This window comes from Hypanus sabinus, chromosome 18 (assembly GCF_030144855.1).
Source record: "Hypanus sabinus isolate sHypSab1 chromosome 18, sHypSab1.hap1, whole genome shotgun sequence".
Classification (NCBI taxonomy): domain Eukaryota; kingdom Metazoa; phylum Chordata; class Chondrichthyes; order Myliobatiformes; family Dasyatidae; genus Hypanus; species Hypanus sabinus.
In genome coordinates, this window is record NC_082723.1 from 38,836,024 (window position 1) to 38,855,466 (window position 19,443).

The 19,443-nt window shown below is 41.0% G+C and overlaps 1 protein-coding gene across 4 annotated transcripts in view; it reads right to left on the reverse strand.

The window, feature by feature from the left end:
• Window positions 1-19,443, reverse strand: part of snapc4 (small nuclear RNA activating complex, polypeptide 4) — a 51,158-nt gene that overhangs the window by 21,729 nt on the left and 9,986 nt on the right. For 3 of the 4 annotated variants that reach the window (XM_059994194.1, XM_059994193.1, XM_059994195.1), the window contains 9 exons: window positions 17,827-17,899; window positions 17,183-17,347; window positions 16,121-16,268; window positions 14,924-15,030; window positions 9,152-9,246; window positions 8,513-8,607; window positions 6,029-6,114; window positions 2,630-3,091; window positions 1,421-1,643 (listed from right to left, as the gene is read on the reverse strand). In XM_059994194.1, the coding sequence (XP_059850177.1) occupies window positions 1,421-1,643; window positions 2,630-3,091; window positions 6,029-6,114; window positions 8,513-8,607; window positions 9,152-9,246; window positions 14,924-15,030; window positions 16,121-16,268; window positions 17,183-17,347; window positions 17,827-17,899 (1,454 nt within the window). Of the gene's footprint in view, window positions 1-1,420; window positions 1,644-2,629; window positions 3,092-6,028; window positions 6,115-8,512; window positions 8,608-9,151; window positions 9,247-14,923; window positions 15,031-16,120; window positions 16,269-17,182; window positions 17,348-17,826; window positions 17,900-18,205; window positions 19,442-19,443 lie in introns of those variants that run through there. The other variant, XM_059994196.1, reaches the window with a different exon arrangement.

A 19,443-nucleotide genomic window follows, 5' to 3' on the forward strand; every position in this document is an offset into this window, starting at 1 on the left:
AAAATTGCTCATTTTGCACCGGCCACTGCAGCTAATTTCAAGGCCCCTATCAGGAAATGAAGGATTTTATTTTTAAAAATCCATTAAATCTTAAGCTTCTTTTATTGGTACCAACCAACCGTTGGGTATTTATTTAAGATGTGGAGTTTCTCCATTTCCCTTTCGTTGAGGGCTTTTGAATCCCATGGACATCTGCTTGAATTCTGACTTTAGCTGGAAATAACCAAATGTCCCCTTTGTTACATGCACAGCAACTGGGCAACAGTCTAGTTTGGCTTTAGTTCCTCAGTGAATACTGGTGGAAAGAAAACGACAACTGGTTTATGGTACTCATACCCAACAAATACATGTAGAATCTATACAGATTCACCTCTACCCTTTCAAATGGCTAAATTACAATAACTTGCATTTATACAAGAGGCAACTTAACCGTAAATGTTCAAAGCTACTTCACACAGACTAAAAGAACCCATTTTTACAAGTCCCAAAGGAGATACGAGCAGGTGGCAAAATTTTGGTCGGAGTAGTACATTTTAAAAAGACCTCCCAAAAGTAGTATTTGGAAAGCAGTGCAAAGACGTGATGGACATTTTTATAAGTGAGTTCCAAACTGACAGAGGCACATCAATATTGTTGAACTGATTAAAATTGTGCTAGAAGTAGAGGAACAGATAATGGGCGCATATAGGATCTGAAAAGGCTGGAGGGAGGTTATGGTCATGAAAACATTTAAAAACAAGGATAATAATTTAAAACATGTTACTCAGCTGCCAACCAAATTGGTCAAGAAGCACACGGGTGGTAGGTGAACAAAACCTGCAAGGCTGTATGTAAAGAGGTTCTTGATGAGTTTCAGATATGGTAATTGGCTATGGGAGATTAACCAGGATGGTATTTGTTTCAGATGTTAAAAAGTTATGGAAGTAGGAAAGATTCACATACAATATTGTGCAAAAGTCTTCAGCACATGAAAAATTCTGTAAAGCAAAGATGCTTTCAAAAATAATGAGAAGTTTCTAAATATCAAAAGATTTGCTATAAAGAACAATGAACAGTAAAAAACAAATCAAAACTGTGACCACCCTCTGCATTTAAAACTGCATCAAGTCTCTTAGGTACACTCTGGTGTAGTTTTATAACAATATTTTAAAAAAATAAATTGGCTGGTAGGTTGTTCTAAGCAACTTGGGGAACTTGCTACAGTTCTTCTGCAGACTTTGATTGTTTTGCTTGCTTCTGTCTCTCCAGGTGATCTCAAACAGCCTCGATTATATTGAGACCAGGGTCCCGTGGCCATATTACTTGCCTCAGACCTTTACACAGTATTGAAGCTGTTATGAAATTTTGCTCGAGTTTCTGATGGATTAGGCAGAAGCTGAGTCTCCTAAGCAAAGATCCACTGTGAAGTTGCGTTGCTTACTTTGCCGTTGAACAAGTGGCCTTGCCATGGTCCAGCGGGAGATCTCGGCAAGCAAACTTTTGTCCAAATCCTTTTCAGACAGGTGTGCTGCAGCTGGCCTGTGCCTTGCCCGCTTGGGATCTCTTTGGGATTGCGAAGGCTCCTGTTGTGCGTCATTAGCTGTTGGGCACGGGGCAATTTTGGGATCTGGCTCTGGCACTGCTGTTACCTCAGATGATACGCTCTGCACAAAGGAAATCAATGAGTAAAATTTTTTTTAAAGTGCTGTCTTTCCATGTTCACAGGCTCCACAGGCATTTTAATCTCCAGTCAAACTGGTCAGAGTGGGCTGGTGCTGGCAACCTCATTTATTCTCACTCCTTTGGTCTCACAGCAATGTAACTGTTTGGAAAAGTATTAATTAAACCTCTTAAGAATTTTACATTTGGATGTTTCCAGGCATTATGTGCCAGATCACAACAGCCCATTCTAGCTCTTTTTCTACACACATTGTGTCGGTCCCCTTTGGATACCAACTTTTCCAGCACTGTAAACAATTTGGCCTTTGGGGTAAATGCATCACCTGATGTTGCGTAGCCACAGAGCGAAAGCTACAACTGATTAATGTTACTAGATTTATAATCCAGAGCAGGACTCAAATCCCTACAGATGACTATAAATATAAGTAACAGGATATGACCTTTCAGAAAAAACTGAAAATAAAGAGCTGGCACAATTAGGTTATGGCAAAAACCTGACAAGTTTAATTGCTTTTAATGAAGTAAACTTGTCATCTTTAATTGGTCTTGGTCTACATCCAATTTCTGTGCTACAACAAACATAGTTGGCAGCAGCACAGCACACCATGCAATTCACAGCCAAAGTAAGCTCATCAATTATATCAAAGCTAAAGAGACATTAAAAACTGAATTTGATGCGCAGACTGGCATTGTGGGATATAATGCAAGAACCGTCCCTCCCCCCTTCCCCATCTCTGCACTATAATAAACTCATAACTTTGTACTTGGTGACTACAATGAAAGCATTGGATGCATTAAGCCACTACATCCTTCCCCTCTCATTCTACAGGATGAACATCTCTTGGAGAGAGAGGCCCTGAGTGAGTATACATTTGAGACTGATAAGTCAAGACAAAACTTATCCAAAATGCCCAAGCTCCCCCCCCCCCCCCCCAACCTCAGTATCATTTCTAAATATTTACTTACTCACCTCTGCTGGTTTGACACTCGTTTCACCCACACTTGGGACAGAGCTGGTTGGCTTGGAAAAAATTTTCCAGATCTTGCTAGACCTGGGTCTCCCACGACAACTCTGACTTTCAGCACTCCAGTTGTTCACAGGCTGCTCTATCGCTGTGTTTCCAGCTTGGAAGTTTGTGCTTTTCTCAGCAGTTTGTTGATCATTTTCTACCACTGGGATCCACCGGTCCACATCCAACACTATGGTCTCAGTTAGTTTCTCCTGTTTTACCTTCAATTTCTTTTGCTCTAACTTCTGGACTACCTCTTGCTCCTCTTCTGAATCTTCCTCTTGCTCATCATCATCTTCCTCCAGATCCTCCAAAATTTTGTCATCCTCTTCATCAGAGTCCTCAGAACTCTCCTCAGAGCTGCTGTCCCATCTCTGTCGCCTCCTCTTCCTTTTCCGTGTCCCTTGCTGAGGAACAGACTTCTGAAAATAAAGTACATCGGTCTCAAAATCCACTGTTTGTAAAGATAGGATGTTTTGCATAACTTCAGCATGTCCAAAAAAAACCAGATGCTGCTATAAGGAAAGTGTTCATTTTGTCAAAAGCCATGTTTGGTTCCTCCTTGCTATGTGCAAAGATGTGTAACACAACAAGGTAGTTGTAAGAAAATATTATCTATAAATGTGGGAATGTTCTGTGAAAGTAATACGGGTATTAGTCCACAGCCCTGACAGGAGATATTGATGAAAATCATGCTTGCCTGGGAAAGGAAAATGATGTGCAGGTACACATCATGGGAAAGCACCAGGGTAAGGGGCTATAAGGCTATAAAAAGGGGTTAACCTTTTGTGCAGGGATACTTTCACTTTAGGCAAGAGCTGTGACCAGACCCAAGAGACAGATTTAGAGAGAACAAGAGTAGGGCAGAATACTGGATATTTGGTGTTCTCTCCAACAGCACGTAGATTAGCTCATTAAGTGATTGATAAGTTTTCTATGTATTCTATTGTTCTATAGTTCCTGAAATGGTTAATGTGCAGTTTTCATATCACCAAAAACAGGCCTTTTGATTCATCTAGTCTGCACTGACCTGGTTTCCTGCCTAATCCCATCGACCTGCATCCAGACCAGAGCCCTCCATAACCCTCCCACCCACGTACCCATTCAAATTCCTACTACCTAATCCCATCGACCAGAGCCCTCCATAACCCTCTCACCCACATACCCATTCAAATTCCTACTGCCTAATCCCGTCAACCAGAGCCCTCCATAACCCTCCCACCCATGTACCCGTTCAAATTCCTACTGCCTAATCCCGTCAACCAGAGCCCTCCATAACCTTCTCACCCACATACCCATTCAAATTCCTACTGCCTAATCCCATCGACCTGCACCCAGACCAGAGCCCTCCATAACCCTCTCACCCACATACCCGTTCAAATTCCTACTGCCTAATCCCATTGACTTGCACCTAAGCCACAGCCCTCTGTAACCCTCCCACCCATGTACCCATTCAAATTCCTACTGCCTAATCCTGTCAACCAGAGCCCTCCGTAACCCTCCCACCCATGTACCCATTCAAATTCCTACTGCCTAATCCCATTGACCTGCACCCAGGCCACAGCCCTCTGTAACCCTCCCACCCATGTACCCATTCAAATTTCTCTTAAATGTTGTGAATGAACCCACATCCACCACCTCCGCTGGCAGCTCACTTCACACTCTGAATGAAGAATTGCCTCTTATGTTCCCCTTGTCTTAAGTATGTCTTTATAACCCTTAACATATACAGTGTCTGAATGCCACTTGTTACTGAATCAGAAAAGAATACTTCAGTGAGAGCTGCCAAGAAACTTCTAAGACTGCCATACTTCCACAAGAACAATCTCTCTGATATAAATATACTGATTATAAATTGTATCTTCAGCTTCTGCTTCACCAGAACCAGAGATTTTGATTCCATCTTACAGTCCAGTAGACAGTTAACTGATCAGTGTCACTAGGCTGGGGCAGGGGAGGAACCACTCTACAATGAACATTAACCTTGGCAGTCCTGGAATCCTAACCCACATCTCAGAAATGCCTGAAATTAATTGAACTCCAATGACTGAAACCTCGGTGATAATCAATCTACCAATGATTCAATCTTTAAGAGTCAAAACCACACAAATTGATTCATTTATCTACTGCGGTGGAAGTCCACTATTATATAACACTGATCAACCACTAAGTGGGAAAGGACTATTACGTTAAGCCACATACCAAAAACAGAACACTTCATGACGTAGGAGGAGCACATCAACACTGGGCATGTTTGCTTTGAAAGCCATTAGTGAATCCAATTCCCTACTCTTTCCCCGAGACCTGCAAATAAATGGGATCCTATTCCCTTTCAAGAGCCATAGGGACTGTTCCCATCTTACTCAATGGCAATCACAAGATTGTTTAATGTCATTTCTAGTGCACTGGTTAAAGGAGAATGAAATAATTGTTACTCTGGATTCAATGAAGCACAAAAAAATATAAAGAACACAATAAAAAATAATAAATATAAGTACACAAGATTACATAGAGAGTAATAACGATCTAGAGGTCAATCAATCAAAATTATTTTCCTCCCATTTCCCACTTCTACTTTTTGCTCAACACATTACACTGTGCCATCCACCCTTATCTAAAACTGTTCATAACCATGCACACCATCAATTGTGTCCTGTTTTGGTCATCCTATTATAGGAATGACGTTATTGAATTATAAATGGTGAAGGAAATATTTACTAGGATGTTGCCTGATTTTGGCAGTCTGAGTTACAAGATGAGTCCGCATAGACTAGGACTTGATTCCCTGAAATTTAAGAGATCGAGAGGTGAACAGTCGCAGCTACACAGAATCTTGAGGAGTGTAAACAGGGTTTAAGCACAGTCTTTTCCCCCAAAAAGGTGGTGTTAAAAACAAGACAGCAAAAGTTCAAGGTCAGAGGCAAGAGAGATTTAAAAGTGAAATCAAAGGCAGCTTCTTCACAGGAAGATAGGAACAGCCACTGGACAATACAGTCAGCATGGACGAGTTGGGCTGAAAGGGCCTGCTTCAATACTATATTACCAAGATCTCCCAATCTGCTATAACAACCCCAACCCCCACCAACAAAAAACAATCCTATTTCTACAGACAAACCCTGGAGCAAAAAAATTCTTTAACCCTGGAACCATTTGAGCTAGCTCTTTTCTGCATCTTCTCTGTAACTAACCCTCCTAAAGCATGCTAACATAAATTGCAGTTGTGGTCTAACAAGCATTTAACAAACAGAAATACCTCCACAACCTCATTTACCTGACAGCAGTTCTATTGTAAGCAATATTTTGTCACTAAAAATGGATTTCATTCCAATTCACAGATCCCGCTGCATAATGACCCTTACCTTCACACTTGTTAGGACTTTCCACTTGCTCATGCACTGAGTGCCTGTCCTGCCTGGCAGCTCTGCAGCTATCTTGGTCCAATTGCCTGTTAAAAAACAAATTCACAACACTGAAACTGTAGCCGAGAATAGAGATTAACTGATAAAGGTACAACTGCAAGTCCTGAAATGCAATGCTTTGAAGCACTGGAATTCACTAAATGGTGGGATTTCCTGGTAGCCACCTATTCCGATTGGTTGGTCCGTGGCCTACTCTAAATGTTGTGATGAGGCCTGTCTCAGGTTGGAAGAGCAAAGCCTCATTCTGCCTGGGTAGCCTCCAACCTGACAGCATGAGCATAACCCCCTAACTGCCAGTAATTTCTCTCCCTCCTCTTCTGTTTTTTTTCCCTTCCCCATTCTGGCTTCCCTCTTGCCTCCTCTTCATCTGCCTATCACCTGCATGGTGTTCCTCCTCCTCTCCTTTCTCCCATGGTCCACTCTCCTCTCTGATTCCTTTTTGTTTAGCCCTTTTCAATTTCCACCCATCACCTCCTAGCTTCTCACTTCCCCCACCTTCTCCTTCACCAACCACTGTCTACTCATTCCCCTCCTCCACCTCCTTATTTTGGCTTCTTCCCCTTTCCATTTCAGTCCTAAAGAGTCTTAACCTGAAATGTCGACTCTTCATTCCTCTCCATAGATGCTGCATGACCTTCTGAGTTCCTCCAGCACTGTGTGTGCATTACTCAAAAGGCATATTTAATTATTACTATTGCTTCCTGAGGACTTTGCTGCTTCACAATTGCAGTACAGTCGGCCCTCCTTATCCACGAATTCAACCAACCGGCGAATCGTTGTTCGAGCATGTACAGACTTATTTTTTTCTTGTCATTATTCCCTAAACAATGCAGTATAACAACTATTTACATAGCATTTACATTGTATTAGGTATTATAAGTAATCTAGAGATGATTTAAAGTATACAGGAGGATGTGAGTGGGTTATCGTGGATCAGGATAGAAAAAAAATCGGAAGTTCTTACTAAGTAAGTCGGAACAGGTACACCTGGTATTATTTAGTGTCAGTTAGTCAAACATTTGTCTTAGTATATATTTTACCTTTCTATGCATATAAAACACTTCAGAACGTATGTTTCAGCGCTGGGCTCGGGAACGGAAGTTCCCGAGATCGATCTAATGACAGATCGCTCCCAAGTGCACTCTGCGCTGTGCCGGGTTGATGTGGAGGATCAAACACCCAAAACCCCAAAATTAAACCACTGCGTTGCTTAGTAATAATTGTAGCTCTCATCAGGGCAAGCCTTTCTCACTTTATCCTTTAAAATTGTTCCGATCATTGACCAACTATAGCCTAACGCTTTCCAATGACCGATGGTGTTTCACCTTTCCAATCGCTTTATTATTTCCACTTTATTTTCAATTGTTATTGTGATTATTTTCGTGAACAGAAACACTGCAGATTCAGATCTCTGCAGCTGGGTCCTAATGTCCCGCACCGAGACCGGTTAAATAAGGTCTGGGGTTCTGCTGGGTCCTAAGATCCACCGTACTGAAACGCGCTGAATAAGAGATTGAGCATCCGCGAATTTTGGTATCCGCAAGGGGTCCCGGAACCAATCCCTCGCAGATAAGGAGGGCCGACTGTACTCAGCACAACTACACTTCAGTATCAACATTCCCACGGCAGCAGTAGAGGAACAAAGTTGAGGTGTAGTTTGTAAGTACTTCCCAAATGATTATGAATGAGACTTTTAACATTTCAATGCTGTTAGAATAACACTCAAAGCCTCTCCATCACAATTCTAAATTCCTCTACACATTCGTATGTGTTCCCTTAAGTCATCCCCTTCCATCAAAAGGCCATTCTTTATGATTACTATGTAGTTACCCTACAGTCTTGGTAAATCTTCAAATTTGGCCTTCTTGCCCAAATAACTCCCACCTCCCACACTTACTACTCTTCCCATAACTTGCCGAATGAATACACTGCTCACTAGAAAAGAGCGACTGAGAAGAAATTGAGTTTGCATGGAACTCTGTGTGTGTGAAGTCACAGGAAGAATTGCATTCAGGTGGAGAAAATACCCCAAGACTGGGAAGATGCAAAATACCTCTTTTAAAGTTTAGGGAAGTGGTTCAGAATTTTATTTACTTTTTGATTTTATTTCCCTATCCTTTGCTGGAAATTGCTTACTTGATCTGTCATTTGTGAGAAAACAACAGGGAAGCTTTTGCTATAAGATTACACATAGATAGCCAATTGGAAGATCTGGATCAATTAAGAGAAGCAGAAGTTGGTTACAGACACATCTTGTCTGCCAAATTGAAGATATAATAGAAAAAATATTAAAGAAAGTGATAAAAAGATATTTCATCAATTAAGGACACACACCACTTCAGGACTTGACCAGGGAAAGGAAAATAAAACTGGTAAAGCAGCAAAATGAGTTCTTGGGCTTTATACAGGCACCTCATCTCTTACCAACTCCATGCTTCTCGAGCAGTGATTTAAAAGTGTTCTCTTCCTCTTCTGTCCATTTCCCTTTTCTCACATTTTGATTTAAAGCGTTCATGTATCTGTGAAAGATATAGCATTGTCTTTATTATTCTCACATCTCCAGCCAACCAAAAACATCCCCAGCAATTTACCTTTATCCTCATGTTAAAAATAACTATGGCTGGATACAGAATACCCAGCCACAAAATGGCCAGCCAAGAGAATTTATTTCAATAACAGCAATCCTTGTATTACCAACCATGCAGCCATTCTCTTCAAAAAAAAATTATCAATGTCTCAGTTCATGAAAGGAACTTCCTGAGCCACAAACAAAGGAGGAACAAGATTTATATCTGTATGCAAATATCATTGTGCAGATGAGACACAAATGACTCCAGTGTCCCCTGGACCGGGAGAAGAGGAAAATAAAAGCAGAACATTTCATGGTACTCTCCACTGCTCCCAATCTCCACCTTGTGCTTCCTTGTGGAATACAAATATTACTGAAGACCTGCCACTGGAAGAAGTCAAAAAGAAACCAGCGATGTGGGGTAGTGATTAGTAAATAAGGGCCAACCACTGTTCACTGGCAATGTGTTTAGAACTGATACACCACGAACATACCTGTCTCTGCACTGGCAATCAACCCGCCCAGGGATCTCTTCTTGAATCTTGAACCAGTCCCGGCTTCCATATTTTGCAACTGCCTTCAGGAGAAGCTAGGAAACAGAACAAACTCCCATTACATTCGTCCTTAATCCTGTTTAGCCCCGGAGGAATAAAGTGAGGAAAGTCTAACAGGTGTAAAGGGGTTTTTTTTTGTTACTGTTGGGAAAGGGTTTCCTTTTGTTAACTAGCAGGAATGATAATTTACTGATAACGAGAATGGTACTCCTTTGTAAACCAAATGGGGATTAATGTTCTTTCTTCTGAGTCTGTAAGCTTTTGTTGACTGGCTTTTGGGCAGATTGGCGCGAGGGGGTCGAGAGAGAGGACGCAATGCTTTAAGCTGGGCGAGGACCGGACCCCAAAGGGGGGTCCGAGGCCGGGAGATTCTCCAAGGAGGAGGGGGGGGGATGAAGCTAGATGTGCTTGGTTGACCACTCGGAGGGTCCTGAGTTGTTTGGAGAGTCGAGGAGTTCGGAGGGTCCTGAGCTGCGAGTCGAGGAGTTCGGAGGGGATCGAATGGTGGCCAGAAGACTTCAGTAATTGAGCTCCAACGGCTGTGCACGAAGTGGTTTGGACTTTGATAAGTTTGGCGCCTTTTCTTTAATTTTCTCTTCATATATACTGTATCGTTATTAATCACTTAGTTATAGTAACCTTTATAAATTGTACTCATTTAATCGCATCTGGTGTACTGTCTGTTTTTGGGCGAGGCGGGGACATCACACAGCATCCACACCAGCTGATTACCCAGTTTGGCGGGGCCGAAGGCTGCTCCCCCTAGACGAGAATGAGCTGAGCGAGCCTGAGGCGACCCAGGGGGTTACACAGGGTTATATAGAACTAGGTGATATTGTTTCAGAATAAGGTGGAGCTTATTCAGTAAGCTCCTGTTTTTTCCTTTTTCAGTAATCAAATCTTAGCTTCCAGAAAGCTGTGGAAGCAGAGTCAGGAATATATTCAAAGCAGATATTTAAACTACAAAAAAAAAGCAAGGAATACGAGGAACAAGTGGGATTACTGTTAAAGTCTGTGGATCAGACATGATTTTATTGAATAGGAAGGATATTTGTTTTTTTTTTCATTTTTTTGTCCTAATCCAACGTACTATCATGGGAAAATCCCAGTTGCAAATCTCCACTGCTTTTACACTCCTTCTGTAATTAGATTCTAAAGCTATCAAATATTATTCCTTTGCCTTTAGATTCTCTCCTTATGCAAAACTTAGGACTCAAGTATATCTTTTAGGAAGTAAGCATGGATTCATGAAAAGCAGATCCTGTGGCAAATTTACTGGAGTTCTTTTGAGGATATAATTGTGCTGTGGATATTGCAAATTTGGATTTCCAGGTCTTTGTTAAGGTGCTGCATAAAAGCCTTATCCATAAGGAAGGATGCATGGAGCTGGAGTAACTTAACAGCACAGACAGACGATGAGTTTGGGATAAATGGATGCTTCTCTGGTTGGTAGTCAGTGCGGAGTAGAGTGCCACAGGGATTGGTGTTGTGCCCACGACTGTCAACAATTTGGAAGAGGGTACCAAGTGTAACATATCAACACTTGCTAATTGAGAGAAAATTATGCCGAGAATGCGGAGAGCCTGCAGAGAGCTATAGGTGGGTTAAGTGAGTGGGCAAGAGTATTAAGTGATAGCCCAGTGCACGATTTATCAAAGATGACAGACACTAATGATCAATGACGTAATGAGTTGAGTGAACAAAACTGATTGACTGAAACAAATGGTTGCAGAAGGGATCAAACTGGGCGAAAGACAATTAAACTAAAAGGTGAGGGGTTTGCAGATGTGACGGTTTATACATACAGTCTGGAGAAGTCTTGACAGAACTAGTCTTCATGGAAGAGTTGCTGCCAAAAAGCAATTCCTAAACAAAGCCAAGAAACTCAACTATGCACAAAAACACAAGGACAGGGATGCTGAACAATGGCAGCAAGTTCTCTGGACTGATGAGTAAGAAGTTGAAATTTTTTTGACTTCAAAAGGAGGCAGTTTGTCAAAGATCTGGAGAGCCCTACATGGATGTGTGTCTGTAGCGAGCAGTGAGGCACGGCGTACATCCCCTGCAGGTTTGGGGCTGTGGTTTTGCAAATGGAGTTGGTGATCTGGTCAGAATTAATAGAATCCTCAATGCTGAGAAGCACAAGCAGATTCTCATCCATCATGCAATACCATCAGGGAAACATCTGATTGGTCCCAACTTCATTCTGCAGTAGGACAAACAGCCCAAACATATGGCCAAGGTTATAAAGAACTACCTTCAGCAAAAAGAACAAGGAATTCTACAACAGATGGTTATAGCTTCCACAGGGCACTGATTTTAACATTGAGGCTGTCTGGGATTATCTGGAGATAGAAACAAGGGAGAGAGCCGATGTCTAAGAATTGTGGCCAGTTCTCCAAGATGCTCTGGCAACCTACCAGCTGATTTTCTTATAAAACTATACAACATACTTAGGAGAATTGATGTAGTTTTAAATGCAAAGGGTGCTATTGATTTGATTTTTTTTACTATTTAGACACTTCTCATTACTTTTGAAAGCATCTTCACATTACAGACCATTTTTACATGTAGCTAAGACTTTTGCACAGTATTGTATCAGTATTACAAAAGAGTAAAGGGAAGTAGAAGGCATGAGGAGGGAGCTGGCCGAAGTTATTTGAAAGGGAACACTAGAAAGGGATGATGGCAGAACAGCAATGGCTGGATCTCCTGGGAGCAATATGGAAGATGGAAATAGATTCAATCCCAAGGTAGTATTCTAAAAGGAGGATGAGGCAACCGTGGCTGACGAAGGAAGTCAAAGACAGCACAAAGCACAAGAGAGGACATATACAGTAGTAAAAATGAGTGGGAATAAAGATTGGGAAGTTGTTAAAAAAAAGAAACTAAAAAAAGCAATAAGGAGAAAAAAAGATACAATATGTACATAAGCTAACCAATAAAAGAGGATACCAGAAGTTATCTTAGTATATAAAGTAAAAGTGAGAGAGTGGATATTGGCCAGCTGGTAAATGAGCTGGAGGTTGTAGTATGGGAAATGTCACCTAGCCCAGATGCACAACATGCCAGGGTTCTGAAAGAGGTAGCTGAAGAGATTGTGGAGGCATTAGTAGTTATTTTTCAAGAACCACTAGATTCAAGAGTGGTTAAGTAGGACTCAATTTGAATCTACTCTTTAAGAAGGGAGGGAGATAATTATAGACCAGTTAGTCTGACCTCAGTAATTGGTAAGATGCTAGAGTCCCTCATTAAGGAAGATATTTTGGTGTACTTGGAGGCACATAAAATATGCCAAAATTAGTATGGTTTCTTTAAGGAGAAATCTTGCCTGACAAATCTAGTGAAATTATAGGCAGGTTAGAGAAAGGAGTCAGTAGCTGTTGTTTATTTAATTTTTCAAAAGGTCTTTGACAAACAGAGGCTGATAGGTTCAACGAGGAAGACAAAGATTACACAGAGAAGGCAGGACAATGGAAAAGAAAAATAAATCATCCACGATGGAATGGCAGAGTAGACTCAGTGGGCCGAGTGGCCTATTTTTGCTCCCATGTCTTAAAGTCCTGGGAGTGCTTTCACACAAATTGTAAAAGGTTGGTTTGCAGGTGCAAAAGGTTATCTAGAAGGCAAATGGAATGCTGACCTTTGCTAGAGGATTGAATTTAAGAGCAAGGAGGTTATGCTGTAACTGTACAGGGTACTGGTGAGGCTGCACTTTGGGTATTGCATGCAGTTCTGGTCTTTCTACTTCAGGAAAGACATACTGGAGGCAGTGCGATGAGGTTCACCAAGTTGATTCCAGGGATTGAGGGTTAGCCTATGGGGTGAGATCAAGTCACCTGGGACTGTGCTCACTGGAATTCAAAAGAATGAGAGATCTTACAGAAAGTTTAAAAATTATGTAATGCTTCCACGACAGGCTGGTGTACGTCTAGGGGCAAATTCGTACAGCCGCCAAACCGCACCTCCCGTATATGTGGATACTGTGAAATACACGCTAATACAAACACGCTCACACCAGGTACTTTACAGAATACACTTCATAAATCTTACTACAACTAAGTGATTAATAATGATACAGTATCTATGAAGGAAAAGAAAATAAAAATAGGTGCCAAAACTTATCAGAATTCAGTCAAATAGTGCACATCATTGGAGCTCAACAAGAGCTCAATGAGGGGTTGAATCCTCTGACCCCTCTTCGCTCTTCTCTGACCTCCACGACCCGCGCACCTGGGACCACCCTCAGTGATCGACCAGCAGTGCCGCACCCGTCCACCTTCCTCGCCGTCTTCTTCCCAACTCCCAAAAAGACTGCGCAATCCCAGCTCCCAGACCCACAAGAGAAAATAACATACAACCCAATTGGTGAACAAATGAATACAATCCTTGTTATCAGCAACTTTAACCCAAACAAGCATCAAGAGTGCTCTGCAAGAAAAGCACTCTCTCACCAGTTAGCATAATAAAGAAACAGCTTTACTTTTAAAGCAAAGAAGCCATTTTGATTAACATACGCAGTCCAATTATAAAAAGGATAGATAAAAAAATAGGCAAGAACATTGTTTCCACTCATGAGACGAGAATTAGTAGACATATCCTCAAGAGTAGTGAATCTGTGGTATTCCCTGGCCAGGGAAGCAGTACAGACTAACCCATTATATACACTCAGTGGCCACTTTATTAGATACATCGACTCGTTAATACAAACATGGTCAAGAGCTTCAGTTGATCAGAATGGGAAAGAAATGTGATCCAAGTGACTTTGACTGTGGAATGATTGTTGGTGCCAGGTGGGGTGGTTTGCGTGTCTCAGAAACAACTGCTTTGAGATTTTCACCACCAGTCTCTGGAGTTTACAGAGAATGGTATGAAAAACAAAAAAAGATTCTGTGGACAAAAATGCCTTGTTAATGAGAGAGGGCAGAGGGTAATGGCCAAACAAGTTAAAGCCGACACTAACTCAATATAACCACACAATGGCGTGCAGAAGAGCACCTCTGAATGCACAACACATCGAACCTTGATGTGGATGGGCAGAAGACCACACCAAGTTCCACACCTGTACTTAAAGCAGCTACTGAGTATAAATTTAAGACACATTTAAAACGATTTTTGTACAGCAGAGGAATTAACGATTATTGGGAAAAACACAGGAAGATGAGGCTGAATCCACAACTAGATCATACATGATCTTATTCAATAGATGAGCAAGCTCAGAGAGCCAGGTGGCCTACTTCTGCTCTTATTTCTTATAATTCATCCATGTGGGTAAAGACATATTATGAAAAAAAATAATCTACTAGATGACAGAGAACAAACCATGTATCAAGAAATTTGCCAGCACCAGTGCTGTTGGATACAACAGTAATCAGTACTCCTAGATTTTGGTGGGAAGATGTAATCAGTTAATGGCAGTGAGGTTCTCTGTACCCTATGGGCTGCACAGAAACTAATTCCCTTGTGAAGCTCTGCAGTTCAATGAATGACAAAGATTTGTCCTTCACATGCAACAACAGAAAATGGCTGCTAAAATGAGATACTGAAGGAAAAGCTTTGGTGGTCACATCTTTGAAGAGACACAGAAATGTCAGAAAAACACCTGGAGTAAACAGAACAAGACAGTAACCTGCAATCACATTCTGCCATGACCCAATTGTAAGCAGAACTGCCCGGTGATCCAGAAAGAGCCAATTACTAGAAGCAACCTACCCTATCTTCTTTTCGCGACCAAGGCCCTCTTTTCAGTGTGGGATCCAGTGACTTCGACCAGTGAAACAAAATCTGGCTGGCATTCCGTCCCTCCATAAAATACGCAACTACAAAGAAGCAGATTTGCATTTCAGAATCCTATTTACAGAAACCAAATCAAAAACAGAATGATGACTATTTTGTGCTGGAGAAATAGATGTGTCAAAAGATTAGAAGGATAGGTTCCTTTAATGTTCATAGACCCTAAACAACCACCTTGATATATTTCTATCTATAACCTTAGAAGACTCCTTAATCCTATCTGCCAAGTACATTCATGGCCCTTTCTGGACTCCTCATTTAAGTCCTTTCCTGTTTCCTTCACATTTCTCAAAAGTCTGATCTGATTTCAACTCCCTAAATTACTTCCTTTTATCTGTTTGACTACACTTAAATTTTGTTTCGTTATTCAAAGTTCTGGGACCTTTCCATCCTTAAATCCACTTTGATTACCTGGTCAGGCTCATCTCTCAATAGAAGTTCTAGGTGGACCATCTACATAAGAAATAGGAGTAGGCCATTCAGCCCATCAAGCCTGCCCCACCATTCAATAAGATCATGGCTGCTCTGTCCATAAACTCAGTTCCATCTCTCTGCCTTTTCACCATAACCCCTAATTCCCTTACAATGTAAAAATCTTAAGATATATTTAGTGAAGACTCAACTGCTCCCCTGGGCAGAGAATTCCACCAATTCACCACTTTCTGGAAAAACAGTTTCTCCTCATCTCCGTCCTAAATCTTCTCCCCTGGATCTTAAGGCGATGTCTTTAAGAAACCCTCTTGGATACATCTAACAAATTCAGCTCCATTTAAACTCTTGGCACTGAGGCAGTTCCAGTCAATATCGGGGAAGTTAAAATCTTCCCAAGACCATGTTGATTCTACGTATGCCCATGATCTGCCTGTTTTTAGTTCGTCTAGCTATCGTCAGCTATTAGGAGTCAATTGCATAACTCCATCATGGTGACCGCACCTTTCTTATTCGTGAGGGCTCCTCTTTTACCGCAGTATTGACATGATAACAATTTCAGCCCATACTGCTAATGACATCGAACAACTTCATTAATGTCAGATTACACAAGCTGAGTAGGAAGCTCTTGGGTGTCAGGAAAGGATTTGGATTCTGCAAGCAGATCTGCACTGCTGATATACTCACTCTTTGTGTATGGGATAAAGTTTCCAACTCTCATTTTTTGCACTAGTTCTGTAAGCATCTGGTCTTCTTCCTTGGTCCATTCTTTCTTCTTCAGGTCTTTGTTATACTCTTGGTATTTTTGAAGGCACATGTAAGCAGTACGGTTTGTCTAAGCGTAAAGTAGAAAAAAAGAAAATGAAGTTTAAAGATGCTAAACCTTATAAAATCACTTTTTAAATAGTCAATGGATTTATTTTCAACACACACCTATCCACTGGCCTAAGTGACTTTATGTAGATGGCATAGGGTTCTGATCAATCCCAGTCTAGACCACATTGTCAGTACAATACTGATTGATGGATGCACTTTCAAACAGAACTAAAAATTTGATACCTTCCCCTTCACTTTCTTTATCAAAAATCAGGTAATAGTCACATCTAGAAACTCCAGTATCAAAAACACAACTTCAACATTATGAGAAATTGTTTAAAATAAATAGGTATCTCAGACTTCTCATGGCAGGATTTGCTGTGTGTAAAATTGCTGTTTACATTTAAAGATACAACACTTCAAAAATAATCCCTTGTGCTTTAAGTACTACTTGGATCTTTTGAAATATTGTGAGAAGCATTCTGGAAATAAAATTTTCCCCCCTTCATGACACAGCTTCATGAAATAGTTAGTCAATATTAGCCAAAACACGCATGGATCTGTCATTAAACAGAATGGGTGTCTCAATTAGAATCTTATCTTGGGATAATATGACCAAATATTAGTAAGGAACTGACAGTGTTATTTCTGTGTCAGAGCCAATTGCATGAAAGGTTACAAGACTGAAGAAAATGGATGGAAGCAAGATCTAACTGGCCTTTGACCAAATGGGATAAAACAACAGGTTTGAAGGGCTGAATGCCTCACTTCTGCACTAGTATATATTCTTGCCAGTTGCTGATTAGACCTAGTAGAGATACATAAAATTTACTTCTGAGGGAACTGCTCCTTCAACACTCAGTAAGCGTACAAGCAGAGAAAAGCCAGTTTGCCTGGTTTGGAGCTCAACAGTGCACTGTGCATTATCAGTACCTTTAGCTCACTGGCAACCCACTCCCAGTCCACACAACCAGATCTCTCTGCGATTTCAATTAGCTGTTGCGTCTCTTGACTGCTCCACTGTTCTTTGTTGATGCTTGGGTGTTCAGAGTTCTGCCAGACATTCTTAATATCTTCTGCCTTGCGACTTCCATCAAACTATAAACATAAAACAGATTTAATAGTCCAGCAGTTTTAAGCCTTTAAAAGGCTTGTAAACTTCTCCCACTTGGAGTACTGGAGACAGCATTCCCGTTTGTCAGTTTAGAAGCTGCCTGAATTAGTTTACCACACTATCAGAGCAACCGTGGCCAAAGAAAACAGTCAGGACTTCATTTATCCTGATCACCAATAGGTACAGCTGGCTGGATCAGAATGTGGAGCGAGTAATCAACATCCAAAATGAAAGAATACAAAAAAAGAGGCTGAATGGCATTTGACCGAAAGGTAGCAAAGAGGAAGAGGAGGAGGAGGAGGGAGAAGGCTTTGAAAATGTATTGAAACAAACACTAATCCATGGTTATCTAAGGAGATAGCAGATGCAGAGAGCAGAATGGGCAGAAGATAAAAGGGTTGATGGGCTGGGGTGGAACCAAACTGATTAACCCTAAATATACTTCCAATGTTGACATACTTACATCAATGTTGGCAATCTTTATCCAATCGTGGTCATCAAACCTATTTCCCAACAACTGCCGTTGCGTCATCTGGCTATAAGAAAGTTAAGGAGTAACACTCTTTTATAAACCATGGCTAGAGTTGCTAATACTCACTCTCAGCCAGTAGTAAACATTATAATCAAACATCATAACAGAAATATTAAATTGTTGAAAATTAATGCCTTTCATTTAGTAAACTTTAGAACAAAGACAGAACATAAAGGCAACTCTAGTTAGTTCACTCCATAGATATCAGACGGCAATCTAGAATAGCAAACCCAATGAAATAAAGATTATATGCACTTCAATTTCAGCAGAGCAGCTACTGTTTCAGAAACATTTACCAGTGGTAGGATACAGGAAAAACTTGAGGCAAGCAGGATATTTTCCCCTGCTTGATGGTTTCCTACATGTTTAAAGCATCCCCAAGAATACTTTGATCTTTATACCAGCTTCGTCAAATGACCCATGCTTAATTTCACCATATTGTTCTCAAAATGATCCCTCCAAATCAACTGGAACTTCTGAGAATTGAAATTGAATGCATTGGTTTTGCAGTGAAGGCAAGTTCAAAACAACCAGCTTCTTCACATAAACCGTGATTCTGATACTCTCAATAGCACTTCACCTGCATTCACCTCAAGGTTTTAATTAATTTGCTCTTCGTAACGCTCATGTAAATATGATTAGATTCTCAAGCCAGTTCCTCAACTATTACAGCATGGTTGGGCTCTACCTCTCTGCCATTTGGTCAGGGTTGAGCAGGGTTGCTCTACATTCCTCAATATCTTCATACTCCAAACTAAAAATATGTTCTCAAACCCCAGGCCTGGCAGTTCTGTAAAATACTGCACCATTTCTCCCCATGAAAAAATTGCAACATTTGTCCTGGTGAGTTAAGGCTACGATAGCCTGGCTTGCTCCTCGTAGCGCCCCCTGCTGAGGAATTTAAATGTGGCAGAGGTGCTCAGTATGAAGGGGACACAGTTACAACAATTAAAATAAAAATGATCTGTTTTAAAAATGCATTTAAAATGTCTTTAAAGTGAGTTCAACATACAATCAAGGTGTTCAGGATGATAGATGGAAACATGCAGTAACGTAGCTCTCCAATACAGGCGGAGGGCTGTAGTAGCTCAGGCTAGTATTACAGACCCCTCAGTACTAGTAGAAAACTGAGTCCTCTCAGGAGTTCTGGATAAAATTGCACCCAGAACCAACAACGTTAGCTATCTGTCAAAAGGAGTGCTGCTGAGGACAAGAAACAAGCTTTCTTTACTTGTTTCAGTGTGGAGTCAACTTTGTAAATGGTGATAATCTAAAGAGTATTAAAAACAGAGAACACTAGGAAAGTTCAGGAAATTAATTAGCAGAAGAAAATGCAGCCAACAACTTGGCCACACCTTCTTCATATGATGTCAACAGACCTATGGCTTATTGCAGCTAGAGAACAAATGTATATGTGCATATCATTCACAAACACACAAATATTACAGCAGTGAATCAGAAAAGAATTCTTTTGCATGAGCAATGTCCTGCTAAAAAGACAGTTACAATGCACATCAGTTGACGTGAAGATGAATAATGCTCAATTAG